Source organism: Mizuhopecten yessoensis, unplaced genomic scaffold, assembly GCF_002113885.1.
Source record: "Mizuhopecten yessoensis strain PY_sf001 unplaced genomic scaffold, ASM211388v2 scaffold7781, whole genome shotgun sequence".
NCBI lineage: Eukaryota > Metazoa > Mollusca > Bivalvia > Pectinida > Pectinidae > Mizuhopecten > Mizuhopecten yessoensis.
The window spans coordinates 286,082-303,682 of record NW_018407219.1 but is presented as its reverse complement, the minus strand read 5'-3'; the positions used below and the strand labels follow the sequence as shown (position 1 = coordinate 303,682).

The 17,601-nt window shown below is 35.8% G+C and overlaps 2 protein-coding genes and 1 long non-coding RNA gene across 5 annotated transcripts in view; 1 reads left to right on the top strand and 2 right to left on the bottom strand.

The window, feature by feature from the left end:
* Window positions 1-17,601, top strand: part of LOC110454351 (autophagy-related protein 2 homolog A-like) — a 69,037-nt gene that overhangs the window by 18,596 nt on the left and 32,840 nt on the right. The window lies entirely within an intron of this gene.
* Window positions 2,117-3,849, bottom strand: LOC110454354. Its single transcript, XR_002463368.1, has 2 exons — window positions 3,281-3,849; window positions 2,117-3,250 (listed from the first exon to the last, which is right to left on the bottom strand). It is a non-coding gene; the product is annotated as an uncharacterized LOC110454354 (long non-coding RNA).
* LOC110454353 (leucine-rich repeat neuronal protein 1-like) lies at window positions 4,559-13,184 on the bottom strand. 2 transcript variants are annotated; one of them, XM_021503821.1, is made up of 3 exons: window positions 12,734-13,184; window positions 11,659-11,827; window positions 4,559-10,149 (listed from the first exon to the last, which is right to left on the bottom strand). In XM_021503821.1, exon 3 carries the CDS (start codon window positions 10,092-10,094, stop codon window positions 7,131-7,133), a length of 2,964 nt encoding a protein of 987 aa, XP_021359496.1. In that variant the 5' UTR covers window positions 10,095-10,149; window positions 11,659-11,827; window positions 12,734-13,184; the 3' UTR covers window positions 4,559-7,130. The 2 variants fall into 2 exon arrangements, with proteins under 2 accessions (XP_021359496.1, XP_021359495.1); XM_021503820.1 differs by lacking the exon at window positions 12,734-13,184 and having other exon boundaries at window positions 11,659-11,864.

The following is a 17,601-nucleotide window of genomic DNA, read 5'->3' as shown; positions in this document are numbered from 1 at the left end:
GGAACTTTTTTCAGGATTTGTATTCCATTTTTGAAATGAGAAACTGATGTAGTAATGATTTACATCATTGCCAGATGAGATACAGGCAGTACACAGGAGAATGCCCCTAGGATAGAAAAACTGTGCTGATTCTTATCACAAATACACGAATACAATTTCTGATAGCTCTAATCTCTCTGATCATTTACACACATTAAATGCTGGCAACAAGAAATTCTGTGTAATTGATGGGAAATTCATTTTTTTGTATCCTCTTGTTTGATGAGATGTCTGTTTAAATGCCTATAATATTTCTCTGAGGGAGACGTTTTTTGGTATCATCTTGAAATATGTCTGTTATGGTATGTTACCTTTGTTGACCTGTTGCATGTCGCTGTCAAGATTGTAACTCACAAACTTAAATGCGTCATCATGCTTCATTTATGAGCCCAGGTAATCACACAGGTGTGTTAGCTAGCTCGAGGTTTAAACTAAATAAATACACTTCTCTGGAAAAGTTTATGGTCTGATCTCATTGTCAAGTATTCACAAGTATTAACAGAAGTGTGTTAAGTCGTTTCCTGTCGTTACAATATACACATGTAAAAGCGTTTTTTTCTTTGATATTCTCTCTAATATTGTTTAACTGCAACAAGTTTATATTTCTCATGGGATATTCTTATGTCAATGAAAGAAATAATACCAGACATACAGTAGATGTTTAAAAAATCCTGATTTGTCTTGATGGCATATACTGTTACTCCCAAAATGTGCAGTACCTGGGCAGGTTTAGACATATATACTGCAAGCATAGTCGTATTTAGCACTTTTCACAATGTATAGATCCCTAGATATAAAATCACAGTATATATATATTCCAGCATGTTATCTTGACAGATGGAGCATTAAGTGAGCTACTATAAGTAGGTGTGTATTTATGAAAGTGAAAGTACAAAGTGTACGCTTCAATTTCAGAATCATGGATTTAGTACGCTTCAATTTCAGAATCATGGATTTAGTATACTTCAATTTCAGAATCATGGATTTAGAAAGCATCAATTTCAGAATCATGGATTTAGAAAGTTCACAAATCTATAATAAGTAAAGATGTCACACTTCTGATATCGTGACAGGGTTCTATTTCTGTGGTTATAAAATCATTCACCGAATAAAGTGAAACCTGTCAAGACCAGACCTTCATCACTGCAGTCCAAATTTTACACCATAGTCTAGATTTCTATGTGAATTGAACAAGACCTTGATCTGGGTCCAGCTGGTGCATTGTAGCTTTAATTTATGCGCAGATTCAACAAGTTAGAAACCTATCTGTTTCAGACCTTATAGTGAAACCTGAATGTCTACAGTTAGATCTTCATCTCAGTCAAATAGAGTTTTTATGTGAATTGTTCACTGTCCAACTGCTATCACCAGAGATTTAGATGTAAAGTGAACATTGTGAAGTCCGAAAATCTGTCTATAATGAAAAGAATCATTGTCCTTGTTCTGCTTTTTATTGACCAGACAGATTTCGCTGTCATCGAGCAGACAGATTTCACTGACACTAGCGACATGACAGAAAGCACCGTGTTCGACCTCAGTCTAGCTAATGACCCCACAGTCACAATCACAGCTTGAACTATATGTACAGGTAAACAGGGATGTAGCATTTACCTGACATACATGTACTTCATCACAGGTAATGGTCAAGGCACAGGTGACTTAATTAAGTAGCAAACGGTCCAGCTGGATTTGTACCTATAAATATCTCGGATGTGACCCGTTATAAGCTAGTAGTGGATGTAAATTACCAGTGTAATTGGACATTTTATGACCTGGGATAGGTCTCTTCTCATTAGTTAACCACCGACTCTAGGGATTTCTCCGGAAATACATGCTTTCTGACAAATTTCATGAATTAAACTGAAGGATTCATTGATACTTGTGGTTTGAATGACTTAAAGTGTGTACACAGCTCAGGATGTAATGGGTGGCTTGTAGTGGGGATTTAGGCATGCATCCAACTGTTCAAACCAACCCATTATACAAATACACCAGTGTCATGAGTCCAAGATTATGACCCAGATGGTACCCATATCTTATATCTGTGTAGTAAAGAAAGAAAAAAAACTAATTTCCATACTTTTTTATACCGTTTATTTATCATGTACTAAAAATTCATAGAATTTAAATATAAAAAGGATCACAATATAAAGTGGATGACATATAATTTCCATATACCGTATGTCCATGTCTTCCAATTCAGATAAATTATGAAGTAATGATAAACATTTACAATGGGTATTACTGTCAGTGTGTCAGCCACATCAAATACAATGATGGGGGAAATGACATGTAAATATCTTGTTAACACCTTCGCTTTTCTCTTACCGATTAATTGTCAATGTAAACTATTTGTATTGGAAAGATAATTGTAAGATTAATGAGATTACATATTGGAAAATCATTGATTTTTTTGCTATCCTTAAATATACAGTAATTAATCAATTCAGTCCAAGTTACTCAGGATACAAATAAGAAACATGATTGGAAAGTATCAAAATATTTTAAAAAGAATTTTTTAAATGTAGTTCTTCGATATGTCTGTTTAAATACAAACTCTCAGGTAGATTTATTATTATGACATGTACATATTAAGTATAAACCTTACCATGCTATATATATACCTGCAAAAATGACAGGGGACTGGAACATGATCCTTTGAAGATGAATAGGGTATAATTTACAAGCAGATACTGTACATGTAATTGTAGGTTTATTCATTTAAGGTAGAGAGCCTAGTGCTCAGTTTTGTATCTTGAACAAAGAAGAGTTCCGGCGTGTATGACATTTTATTTTTACTTGGAGTTGCTTTCATAGTATAGCAAAGCATAATATATAGAACAAATACAGTGTACATAATATATAGAACAAATACAGTGTACATAGTTTTCTTTTTCACAAAAAAACACCTCTTGTCACATTATTTTGGTACCAAGAGCCTTTATTATAAAGTAGGGATGTTAATTATCCACTGTGCTATTTAAGGTTGTGATATTTGTCATGCTGATACTTTCTGCAATGTTATTGGTAATAAATTCAAAACTCCCTAAGGAGAACTTTAACCTGTAACTGTAACTCTTGTATAAGTATACAGAAAAAAGCATGAATTAACTAAAGTAGCTTTACAGAATCTCTCTACCTTAATTACAATAGTTTCACTGTTTAGTGTTATAAATTACAATGCAACAAGTAATTAACGAGTATAACACGCCTGGTAAATGAATTAACGAGTATAACACACCTGGTAAATGAATTAACGAGTATAACACACCTGGTAAATGAATTAACAAGTATAACAACTCATGTCAAATCTACATTTGGTTTCAAGTAGTGTTTAACTGTGCATAAACAATACACACACATCTACGTAAAAATACATAGGAAGGTTAAGTTAACACTATGTTAATGTCTTAAATAACAATTGATGTAGTTTGAATGGTTTGTCATGTATCATAGCTCATATCATACATGCATCTCAAGCAACAAGTTTCCTAATAAGGTTCGTAATCAGGTCGTTAATATAAGTCACATTGGAGCGTTATTGTAAGGTAACGAAAAAGAGTGAACTATTTCATTGTTTACATGCATTTTGCAAGTTTTTGTGGGGTGGCAAGGAGGGAAGCTGTAAAGCTCAGTTAAGGTATAAATCAATGTTAATTATCTATTAGCACATGAACCTTTCACAACCACTTACAAAACCTGATTTATATCACAATTGACCTGGTGTAGAGTCACATGTATGTATACATATTTATATTTGGATCATACATGATAAAGCAATTTTAATAATAATATTCAACAGGACAAACATACACATATTATGATTTACCTGTACACTGTACATGTTTATGAGTCCATACCTTGGACTGGTAATTGTTTATTTCAGTACTGTTGATATGTTCTTACATCCAGTTATAAATTGCCATAGCTAAGGGCTACATGAGTTTTCACTGCTTCTCGTCATACAATTGGTATGTATAACCTTGTCTCTACAATCTAACACATTTTATAAGTAGAAATTATGCCTAGCTTTGAAAGTTTGTAATACATTGCCATATTGTTGTGTGAATTGATATTTATCCCAGGGTTCCCATTCTATAAATTAACTAATTGAAATGTTGTGCTGGTAATTCTAGAGTTATTTTACATTAAGAAATCATCTGCCATGTCCTAACACCTACATGATGGTGGTTCCATGCCAACTGTCTACCAATGACTGTAGCTGTGATAGAGACCTATTGCGTTCTATAGGTGTAAACCTGTTGGTCACAGCCCACCCCAGGCGATTCCCACAGGGCAGCAGCTGTCTGGTCATTGACAGACCTACCTGTGTGTGACCAATCAATTAACATGTAAATATGGCATACAAATAATAATATACATGTATGTAATCAAACAGATTGAAAGCTGATTTTACAGATATCATAATAACCATGCACAGTACATCATACAAAATATCTTGGCCTTGTAAACAATTTACTGGCAACAAGTACTGTGTAGGTATATGTTAAAGGTGTTCTAATTCAATCTGAATATATATATAGGTACCTGGTGTACAGTACATTTCTGTAATGGTTTTGTGAATCTTTGTCAGGGAATGAAATATGTGGCAAAAATAATATCAACAGCAACAACACATATTAAGATGATGTGGACATATTGAATTCCAAAAATATTATTTTCAGGGAATATATAAAAAAATATTTCTATTTGATATCAATACACAGTGCTGGACATCAATAAACTTGACCGTTACAGTTAACTTGACCGTTACAGTTAACAAAGATCTGCCATTTTGTCCACATGTTAGTTTTACATGTAACTGTGATTCTCAAGATATTTTCTACTTTCAATTTCGTTGCTTGTAAGTATACTTTGGAGAAAAAAAAGGGTACAAGTTTTCAGTTTTTTAACTCATTCTTTCTGTGCATAAGAGTTACAACTGTTCATCATAAACAGATATATTGAAAAATCTTGTCTGCAATGTATAAAATAACATCTTGATAGTAGAACACTTCAACACTTGGATGGACTGATATAAAGGCACATTTTCAAACTGTATTTTAGGATTTTCATTGATGTTCAATGCATGCGTGAATACTATATAACAAGTCAAGGTATAAAATGTAACCAACAAAGTAAGAATGGATTAATATCATAATTTTTAAAGAGTATTTCATCTCTTCAAATATAGCAGGCATGTACGTTCCTGTACATATATATAACTTCATAGCTCAATACACGAGAAAGCTGTCTCACCTCTGTTTTAGGATGTACTGTTATTTTGATTTTTAAATATTTGTTAATGTCACATATACCTCATGTTTCTGATTTACTCAGCAACACAAGTTAAACACTAACTTGTTTGAGTTCAACTTTTGTACAGTGCTTATTTACATAATATATTAAACAATAGATGTAAATATTTCTGAATATATTTAACTTTATATTCACATGTATACACAAAGTCACCAGATAGAAATAAAGCTCTCATATAGATCAATATCATTGTTATAGCACTAATATATGGATATTTACACATAAAACAGTTTCAGCTTTCTGAGATCACATATGTACAAGTGTTGTACATGTATATACGAATGATGTGCCCTGCACATGGTTAGATATAGCCTGGCATATAATACCTATGACTGCAGACTGTCAACAGAAATTTTGTCAAAGAACCAAATTTGTCAAATTATCTCCTGATAATATATTCTCGGTATATATTTTTTAAATTATAACATTTTCATGTTTTCATCTGAAGTAACTTTTGTTGATTTTTTTGATTTTTTTTTATCAATTTCAGTTATTTGGAACAGCATTTTCATTGTTTTTACTTATGAAAGGTTTCTGTAAAGTGATTTTAGTATTTAAACAATACATTAAACATACAACAGCACATCCGAATAACTATCACAGGTTTTTATAGATATCATAATAATGACATCTTTGAGAACTAAATGTTCTATATTACGTACATCTAAGTATTTGATGGCCAGACCATGTAACGATTAAGTTTAGGACAGTTGGAGAATGGGGAGGGCACATATTAATGTAATCTGTAGTTCCCAGTGAAAACACCAATGTAATCCATAGTTCCCTGTTAATGTCCCTTAATGTACCTGTTAGGGTACAGCTGGGGTATGCACCACTGTAATCTATAGTACTTCATGAATGTCTCCCACTGTACCTGTTATGGTACACATAGGGTACAAACCAACCTAATCCATGGTTCTCTGTTAATGTCTCCCACTGTACCTTTTATGGTACACATAGGGTACAAACCAACCTAATCCACGGTTCCCTGTTAATGTCTCCCACTGTACCTGTTATGGTACACATAGGGTACAAACCAACCTTATCCACGGTTCCCTGTGAAACACCTACTGTACCATTTAGGGTACAAACAGGGAACACACCAGTGTAAGTAGGGTTCCTTCAATGCAATCCATATAGTTCCTCGTGAACCCACCAATGTAATCCATATAGTTCCTCGTGAACCTCGTTAACCCACCAATGTAATCCATTCCTCATGAATACTGCATACTGTATCAGTAAGGGTACAAATACTGGGTACATTTCAGTGTAATCCATACAAATAGGGCACACACCAATGAATCATAGGTTCTCTACCCGAGGAAGTGGAATAGCACATTTTACGCTGACAACGATAACGCTTCTTCACATTTCCATTGGTTCATCCCTGGATGAGATTATGTATATTCTGGATGAAGTTATGTATATCCATATATGGAAGGAATGTGATGTCCCTGATAGAATATGTACACTTTCAGATAATCCACAGGAAGTATCCAGATACATGCTATCTCTTGTAGATATTTGTAGATAAAAGTCTGCTAGCTAGTATATAAATATATATATACTGGAAATCTTACTACTCCAGTGATGCTCGAAGAGTCACAAGTATAGGGCGAGTACAAGGACTTGGTTACTGTCAGTCTAGCGGAGATAGCCAGCCATTGTAGTACACATGCCATCACAGCATCAAAACAGCACCAGATTCCACACCTGGTGGGCCCCGTTTAAAGCTCTCGAGTAAGTAGACACTTTCAACACCCTGTCCATTTTCAGATAGGGATTTCATGGTATACATTTGGGGTTGCTGGTGAAGTTGGAGAATTAGGTTGCATTTCAGATTTAAAACCTTTATTTGTAAATCCGGATTCATCTTTTTGTGGTTCCGTAGGTAGTGGTCGCTTATCTATATCGTTTGTGTATACACTTCTGCTTCCCTTTGGGGGTTGTGGGGCGTTCGTGTAAGAATGTTTATTTTTTGAAGGAGGGTTTGGGGAGCTGTTATAGCCAACGTTAGCGTATTTATGTTTACTTGGTGGCACATAATCAAGACTCGATCCATTAGCACCAGCCCTTTTGTTGAATGGGATAGGCTGTAGTGTCACTTGTCCTTCATTTAGAAACTGATAACTTCCTCCCGATATACGACTGGCATCGTCTTGGTCCATTTTGCCGCTGGAGATCACCTGAATGTCCTTTCCTCCTCCATTTTGTGCAGGCTTGCTTTTTACGAAGCGTCTGGCATGATCTGTTGTTGGGAAGCCGGCAGTGCTGAAGGATGTTTGTTGTACAGTTGGCAGTGGCTGCTTTGGACTTCCCTTCCTGATAAATAGAATATACAGGATGGCAACAATGATCACCACAGCCACCACACATCCTACCACAGCCCCAGCTATAACTCCACCATTGGGCCCAGTATCATCTGTCTTACCTCCTGGCCCAACCATCGACTCTATTTTTGTGTTGGCAATATCACATTTAATCACAATCCCAGAAACCGTCAGGAGTACTTTTAGACACACTTCGTACTTGTTATCAGCTTGGAGGCCTTCAATGGTGAGTTCTCTCATGGATGAGTCCAGTGGTACCTCGACTTGACTGTTTATAGTACCAAACTTGTAGTAGGTCAAGGAAAAACCAGTGACCAGGGGTGAATTACTTATGATCCATGTCAGTTTCATGGTAGTCGTTGTCGTGCTAGCAATGCCAGCCGTCAGGGTGGGTAGATCCATAAGTGTAGTAATGTCATGACAACTCTCAACAGGAGCTCGAGTGATATCTGTGAGGACGACATGAACACACACCCTGTAGGAAGTATCAGGAGACAGTGATGTAATGGTGTATGACTGTCGATTCTTGTCAGAGAGTGGGATTTCTTGGGTGACTCCTGCACTTGTATAGCTTACCCTAAACCCAGAGATCAGCTGCAGGTCATTGATGTTCCAGGATATGGCAATGCTGTCCTTTGTATTCTCAGTAATGATAGAGGTCAGGGTTGGGAGGGGAAGGGTGGGGACAGGTGTTGTTGTTGGAGGTGGTGCTGGGGTTGTTGTGACTGATAAATCGGGACAGGTCGGAGCCACATACCCGGCACAACCTAAATCCGTGTCATTGAGGTCAAACAGATTCCTGTTGACTAGGCTGGCTGGAGTAACACACAGCACATCATTTCTGTAGGAATCGGGTGGAGGACTGTTATTTAAGTCTTTCAACCACTTCATAGTACAGTTACAGTGGGTAGGGTTGTCATTGAGATACAGCAGCGAGAGAGCATTGAAGCCTTTTAACACACACTCATCTATGGAAGGTATGCGGTTGTGCTGGAGGTCAAGTGTTTGCAGTACATCTTGCAGTCCATGAAGTGTTTCTTGTTGTACAACACTTATTTGGTTATTACTCAAGTCAAGGTAAAAAAGGTGCACGTGATCACTGAACACAAGATGTGGAATAGCTGTAAGACCAGAGCCATGTAGAACTAGCTGGGTCAGCCTTGTCAGTGTTTTGATAGCCTTCCAAGCCTCGTCCTGCATCAACAAGGTCTGCATGAGGTTCAGTCTCTCCAGTGAGTTTTCCAGGCCTCTTACAGAAGCAGTGGTAAAATTGATTCGCTGAGACGGATTGATACTATTGAAGTGTTCCATGTCCAACTGCTTCAGTGTGGGAACCTGAGAGAAAGACCCATCTTCTATAGCTGCAATAGGATTGTAGTTTAGATCTATTTGATGAATGCTTGGTAAGGCTGTAAAATATGTTGTTTTGATTGTTGTGAGCTTGTTATCATTCAGATTCAAGTAAGCTAAAGACTGCATTTTTAAAAAGAATCCAGTTGGTATATCAGTCACCATGTTGTTTGCAATGTTGAGTTGTTCAAGCACCGTCCAGTTTTGTGTGTAGATAGGTTGTAGCTGGGTCTGGTCAAGCTTATTTAGGAATAAGCTGAGGAACTCTAATTTGGAATACAGTCCTTTGAAACAGTCCGTCCCCAGGGTGGTGATTTCATTGTGGGACAGGTCTAACACGACAAGATTTGTAAGTGTCTCAAATGAAGCAAAGGCAACGTAAGATATGTTGTTCTGTTGCAGGGTTAAGTGATTCAATGTTGTAAGGAACCGCAATGCAGACACAGGAACATTCCCCATCATCGTATTCCCTACTATTTCCAATTTTTTTAGTACAGGAAATTTGTCCTGAAATCCATTTTCTAAAATGCTCTGTATTTTCATTGTTTGAAGCTTCAATGCATTTAACTTTGTTAGCCTAGGAAAAGTGTTTTGGTCAATGGTTGTTAAACGGAAGTACCTCAAGTCTAACTCCAAAAGTTCCACCAAGCTCGTGAGAAAAGTGTAAGAGAGGCTCGGGGGATTAGTTGCTGTTTTGTCTCCTCCAAGCTTAAGTATGGTCAGCGAAGACTCCAATCCTTGAAATGCATTATCAGAAATCTGTGCAAGTCTGTTGTCTGATAAATCCAACACATTGACAGTTATATTTGAGAATGCTCCATTTGGGATGGAGGTGATCATGTTCCCCGCCAAAGTCAGTTCATAAAAGGCTTCGGGGACTGTTGATACCATTATATTTGGTACCTCTATGAAACCTTTATTTCGACAGTCAATAACCTGTAGTGCTGGGTTCTCTTTGCTCGGTGAACAGGAACAGAGACTGATGGGACACTGAGCCTCCACGGTCGCCATGCTTACCATCAGTAACAACAACGTGGCAGTCTCTAGAGCTAGCATTTTTGTTCGGAACTATTTCTGTGGTGCTTTCTTCAGTTTTCTTTTCTTTGATTTCCTACAACAACAAGATACAGAAAGTATTACATGCATGCTTATCAGTTACTTATTAAACAATGATGGCATTGTTAATGTTGATATAGGATGTTATATGTATTCAACTTGTGTAAGTAGAATTTTTAGGGGGAAGAGGTGGGGATGGGTGTGTCAGTGATATTCACATTTTTCTTGTTTATGTTTGCAGACACATATCATATAGCATGTATATTGTGATATTTTCAACCAATAATGATATAATACATAGAATAGGGTTGTTCATTATCCTTACACGAGTCCAATTATAGCACCCATGGAGAGAAACAGCATGGCAGAAACACAAATATTTCTAGAAAGTAATAACTTCATTGACCCCAGAGTATTTTACAAAACAGAAATGTAAAATGTCAGGGTTTTAGTTGTTTTATGAACTTAATTGAAGGAAGGTGTAATAAATTCTGCTTCTTTCAAAATAGGGATACTAATGTCAAGTTTAATGTAAAAGGAAACAGTTTACAATGTTCAGCTTATATTGTTAACTTCACTTAGTTATCCTAATCTCAGAGAGAACAGCCAAAAACTGGATTAGAACCAGGGAGTATTTACATATTAATATGCCTTTAATCACACTATGTGATTTGGCTCACAGACACTTTGTATAATTTTTAATGTTTTTTTTTATTGATGACACATTGATACTTCTTTTACTTTCATCTGATACAATAATGGCATTTCAGATTGCTGTGATGAAAAACAATGGAGGGGTGGGGCTGACATTTTTGTTCTAAAGTGCAGAAATAAATCTAAGGCTGGTATCGATTACAAAGAGTTAGGTATATTGAGTCTTTTTTCGTTATTGAAGTTTACCAATAAACAGTGAAAACATCAAATATGTGATAAATATTCGAAAATATATTTCGGAAATTAATATAAAAATTACGAAATAAACATCCACACATGTTCAGGTTGATGGGTGTATAGATCGTTATCCTTAAATTGGTGGTTTTTGATTTAAAAAACAAGCACACATTTTTTTGAAACTGTAATTTTGACCTTCGTGTTTGAAGTATTCAATCATGAGGATTATAGTGCTATTTCAGACTTTCTCTTGGTGTATACAATGATATACCATACATAATTGACATACCTATCTCAATGGTGAATTTCATTATAATAATCTCCCTACTACCCTCTACCATTTTGTAAAGAGTAAACAGTTCCAAGTAAATGGACTTCTGTTACACGTATACAAATAGGTTCACTGTCACATAAGTGAAACTTAGAATTCTTTCTCTTGTCTGACTCTCCAGCATTCCAAACAATAACAATGATAAAGATGTAAATTTATATAGAAATGGAAAACTAGTTTGTCAGGTATGATGCATATACCCTTAGGTATTTACCAATTTTCAAAACAATTTTGAATTAAGATTCTACAAGAAGTTAAACTGGCACACCTTTCTAAGACTTTTTCAAAGTTGCGATAGATTTTCTTTTTAAATAGGTATCACTTCACAGCCTAGGTCCTCACCTGAAAGTTTTATCTTGTCATTTCTCCATCTTCATACTGTTGGGTTTTGTTCATACTCTTGCAGGTACAACATATTACCAGTTATTGAAAGTCTTTAGTTCTATGTAAACACACCTTCCAGGTATAGTACTGTTACATCCCAATCCAACAGGTGAGTCATGTGAAATACCTGTAACACACAACATACAATATGGCGGGTCTATTCAGCTGGGCTGTCCTAGTTTACCTGTGCAGGTAAAATAATCACTCCCTGTAAATGCATGCGCATGAAAGTCAGTAGGTGATCATTGACTCAGAACGTGTCATTTTAACTTTATTGATTATTTATCAATAGTATCATTGCCCTCACCAGGGTATCTATCTTCTGCAAAAGACACATGATAATAATTTTTAACTGGACATTTATATAAATGCAGATGACTGATAAAATTGGCAAAGTTTCAAAATTTACTAAAGGTAACTTTGTTATTTAGATAAGAGAAGACTTGTTGTCAGGGTATATTGCTATGTCATTGTATTAACAAGCAGAAGCTGTTTCAGGATTTAGTGTGTGCATGAAATATTAAATATAACATTGTACCTTTGTTCATTGGGAAGTTCTGATTGTTGATATGAATTGTACAGTATTAGTCAACCTTTTAAATTAACTATAGGTATTTGGCAATAGTTTAAGGTGTACTGATTTAAGGTAGTTAATTGTATCATACAAAAGCAAGATGAAAAGATTGATGCCAATTTCTTTAGTGAAAATTAAGCATTAAAAGCTAGGTGTATGAATTTCCCTACAAAATAAGGAGACTGGGCATGTATATAATTATGTTCAATACATTCCCTTGCTTCATTTTTGCACTTAGTCTAGTAAGTTTGATTTGTAAATAATTACCTGTGATGCATTATGCTTAGATTGGTGTGAAAAGTCTTTGAAAATATTTTAGCATTCTTAATTGTTTTATTTACAATTATGACTGAATTACTAATTATATATATATAATTCTGAATTTGTTTTATCTTCAATATTTGAAGTGAAAGCTTGATGTAATTTGTGAGAATTAATATATACTATATATAGCCATACCGGATGCATTGAAATTCCAGCTATTTCCAAACCATGGTTTACAGTTTACAGGGAGTGAGACTAATCCATTGATGTTATCACAATACTGTGTGTCGAGACCAAGTGGGAGGTGCCTGGAATTGCCGCGCCCATTCAGGTGTAAATAAACAACAATCCTGTCAGTGAAATCTGTTCACTTAAGTCCTTAAACAAGCCTTTCTATCTAGATGTGGTTATTGTTTGGTCTGTCCAGTTGTGGTCATTGTATGGTCTGGGTAGAGTACTTCTTTTCACTCTCATGTTGTCCTCTGGCAGGGAGAGAAGTGGTGACACCTGCAATACAAGTCTAAAACAGGAGAAGATTTGGTTACTCATGATCCTCCAGGACTGTTTGTATGTACAAGTGTTCTGAGAATTAGAGAGTGACAGCTTGTGCTACAGTGAGATTATAGGTGACATGAATAGAAATACTGAAATAAAATATAAAACATATGACACAAAAGTAAGAGTAATACATAAATCTAGTACGTCAATCATCCAGCAGGGCTGACTACAGTTGTGGTTTACACTGATGAATACAAGTATCCTGTTAGTCATGTGTTACAGGTTATTAAGATCCAGCTGAACAAGGATATGGACTTGGTAAAGTGTTGGTCAGTCATGACAATGCCTGTAACTCACTGACATTAAATTTTGTCATTGACTCTGTTAACATTTAACTTGTTTTAAACCTTACATTGTTAGACACTAACATATTGTCACTGACCTGGTCAATTTGAAATTGCTGAGGAAATAGATTTAGTGATGAGAACTCGGAAGTATCCACTTTCAGTACTATAGTCCTTATGGTCATTTACTTACAATATGTATATGGTACTCGCCATCAGATTAGATGAAGATTTACTTTCCAGTGGCGGATCCAGAGACCTATCTGGGAGGGTTTCCAAATTTTCAGGGGGGTTTCCATGTGGGGAAATTGGTAAAATACATCATTTTTAAAGAAAATGTTCAGGGGTTTTTTTTCCTGAAGCCCCCAAAAATCCGCCACTGTCAGTTTCTATGTACATGTAATGTACAAAATTGTTTTCCATAACCGAGGGGTGTGTCATGAACTTGCTCCATGGTCATTTCACCTAGGTCAATGTCATGGGGCATCAACATCTTCAGACTATTCACAATGTCATGTTCAACACATTACTTGATTCTTTCTTGAATCTGTGTCTAACATAAGAGGATTGTTGTACATAATCGAACAGTGTGTCATGACCTTGACCTAAGGTCAGAGAGTATCAACATCTTTAAATGTGTGAAGGCTTTAATTTTAAGCGTTTTGCTGATAGTGACCCATATGTTGGTTCCACGTTTACCTTATGGTCATATCTCCAAGGACAAGGTTGTGAAGCTTTAGCATCTGATGATCTTGGAGCTGTGTCTGGGCCATATCATTTTGCACCATTTTTCTTTTCATATGCGCATGAGCAACACTTGGAACAGTATAATTCAGTCTCAGTATAATTATTGCCATATTATAAGACATATCCATGTCAAACTTTTTGACACATGGAACTAAGGTTGTTTTTCCTATACTTCTATATATATAATGTTTACCTTTATCTATATATACATCATTATTAATGTTTTGATTAATGTTCTATCAGATGTTTACCTGTATGGTTGTTTAGGATGTTTACGGTATACCAGTGTATAGGCTAGTGTTAGGTTATGTACCCAGTGTAGGTGTAAAACTTTGTTGTCCAAAGCTAGCGTGATACTGTCTGTGTGTATGACACTTCAAACAGACCTGTTACATATCCAATAACATCCTTCCATCTACAATGGTAGCCTGTCCTTTTGTACCTGTGATAAAGGCACTTTCTGAGCCATCTATGTTCAAGGTAAAAGATGGGAATTCAACCATGGTGTTAATTCATGCTTTTACAAGGACAGGAAATGTGATACGTTAGAAATACAATGTCTGAAAAAAGATTTGTATATTTTTTTCAAATATGGATACTTTGGGTGTTGTAAAACATTGCATTTCATACCACACCTGGAATTGTGAGAAACTAAATGATCACATTGATGAGCAATGGTCTATACTTCAGAAGTTTATAATAGAGATGATTCACAGCCGTTATGATAAAATACCTAAATAAGGTAAAACACTAAATCTGTGATGTAATAGTAGAATGAGGAATTCTATTGAGGCTAGGAAGAGACGTGAGGTGTTCATACACATCTGTATGTGTAGGTAATAGTATGGTTCTGTATCTAACACAGAGCTTTACCTGTCTCTACCTGTTCTTATAACCAGTGTTACCCTAATTAAACTTTCATCTCTAACATTGCAAAGATTTATTTATTAATTGGAATGTGGTAAGTAAGAAATATAAATAAGCTCTCTTGTCATACTTCAGTACTAATTTCTTATCTTTTTGCATGTAACTTATTAGGAATAAGGGGCTGACAATATCGGGAACACATCTAACACAATATTAGGGTCATCACGAACATCTTATGCACCACATGTAATGGGACATGTTACTGCACTGCTTCACTGGAGACGCACAACACAGATCAGTATTCATGTCAAATTAGGTTAGTGCGCTGTGAAAATACAATTTATTTCAAATAAAACCACATGTTTTAATTAGGGCCCCGTATCAGATATATGGGTGCCCTATACTTTGCACTCTGTCTGTATGTCTGTCTGTCTGTCTGTCTGTCCGTCCACAAATTTTGTTCCTGGCTGATAACTATGGTATTTATTGACAGACGTACATGAAACTTGGTCAAGATGTTCAGTTCACATAAATACACATTGAGATAAAAAGTCAAGGTCAAAGGTCAAGGTCATTAGGTCCAAAGGTCAAGGTCAAATTTTGCATCTTTTCACTGATGAACATTTTGTTATGACATGATGAAGCAAAGTTATTATGAATTAAACAAAGAGACACACTGAGGAAAAAATTGAGGTCAAAGGTTAAGGTCATGAGATTCAAAGGTCAAGGTCAAATTTTGCATCTTTTCACTGATGAACATTTTGTTATGACATGATGAAGCAAAGTTGATCAGAATTAAACAAGGAGTCAACTGACCAAAGGTCAAGGTCATCGGGTCAGGGGTCAAGGTCAAATTTTGTAGCTTTTCACTAATGAGCATTTTATGACATTATGAAGCAAAGTTGTTATGAATTAAACAAAGAGACAAACTGAGGAAAAAATTGAGGTCAAAGGTTAAGGTCATGAGATTCAAAGGTCAAGGTCAAATTTTGCATCTTTTCACTGATGAACATTTTGTTATGACATGATGAAGCAAAGTTGATCAGAATTAAACAAGGAGTTAAATGACCAAAGGTCAAGGTCATTGGGTCAAAGGTCAAGGTTAAATTTTGTATCTTTTCACTTGTGAACATTTTATTATGACATTATGAAGCAAAGTTGGTCCGAATTTAAAAAGGAGTCAACTGACTTAAGGTCAATGTCAAGATCAATTATTGTATCTTTTTATGTTATTATGTAGCAAACTTGTTCTGAACTTAACACAGAGTCAACTGACCTCAGGTTCAGGTTACGGGGTCCAAAGGGTAAAGGTCAAGTTTTGTATTTTTCACTGATGAACATTTTGTTATGATATGAAGCAAAGTTGGTCTGAATTAAAGAATAAGTCAACTGACCAACGATCAGGGTCACTGGTTTAATGGTCAAGGTCATTTGAGTCCAAAGGTCAAAGACAAAGTGGATCTCTGACTTTGACCCTGGCTCTTGATGGAGGAGGTATATAAGATGAAATAAAACAAATCAAAGCTAACAAATGAGTATTGCACCGTTATTTACATTCATGTTAGCCCAGCAAATATGGAGGTGGAAGGAAACAAGACTCACACTATAGTACATGTAGAATGTATATTTTGCTTCCTTGCGATTCTTTTTCAAGTCCAAATGTCAAACGTCAAGCTCAACTATATGGGCAGATTGCTTCTTGATGATTATGGGGATATATTGCCACAAGACGGGGCCCTTACTGACCTGTCAGTATTCTAGTTTAACTTAGGAAACACATGACTTCCTGTATTTGTTAATCATACAGGATATACTTGTAGTTTATAATTGATCATGTATACTTCGGTGTGTATGTACTTGTATATTTACATGAAGATACTTAACAAAGAAATACATGATTTGTCAGATACAAATGTACTTGCATATACATACACTTTTATTGACATGTTTCAAAAATACCCATATTTGCCTAGCCTACTTTTCTAAGCAAGTGACCTGACTAATTGTGTGGGTGGTTGGTTGGCGCAGTGGATAGCTAGGTTTGACTCCCTATCAGACGTGAAATGGTATTAGGTCACCTGCCCAACCACATGGGTTTTCTCCGGGTACCCTGGTTTCCTCCCACAACAAGACCCCCACGCTCTACAAGCGGGTCAAAAAGAGTTGTTAATATAGAAATAAAATAGTTTGGCATTGATTGAGTTAAATATATTCTAAGTATTTAATACCTAACCATTTGTTAAATTTAGTATCCATTTTGGTACTACATTGTAAATAAATAGCTGTAATGGAGGTCAAATTGTGATAAACTTCAAACTATCTCCTTCCCTAGATCAGGATTTTAACCAATCAAAATTAAATGGAAGGTAGCATAACTGGATACATTTATGGTTAATCAACACCGTTGCCATTAAATTGATGACCTGGAGTTGATAAAACTGTGGTAGCAATTTAGGTAAACAAATATATAACTCCAAATTTTCAAATCTACCTTTTCTGCTGTTAAGTTGCTAAACTCATTCACCCTGAAGACACATTTTTAGGTCACCTGAGACAAAGTCTCAAGTGACCTATTGCGATCGCCTTTTGTCCGTCGTCGTCCGTCGT

What these genes read in the sequence shown, in the direction of transcription:
- LOC110454353 (XM_021503821.1), bottom strand. Translation starts at nt 10,094, where the DNA reads ATGCTAGCTCTAGAGACTGCCACGTTGTTGTTACTGATGGTAAGCATG.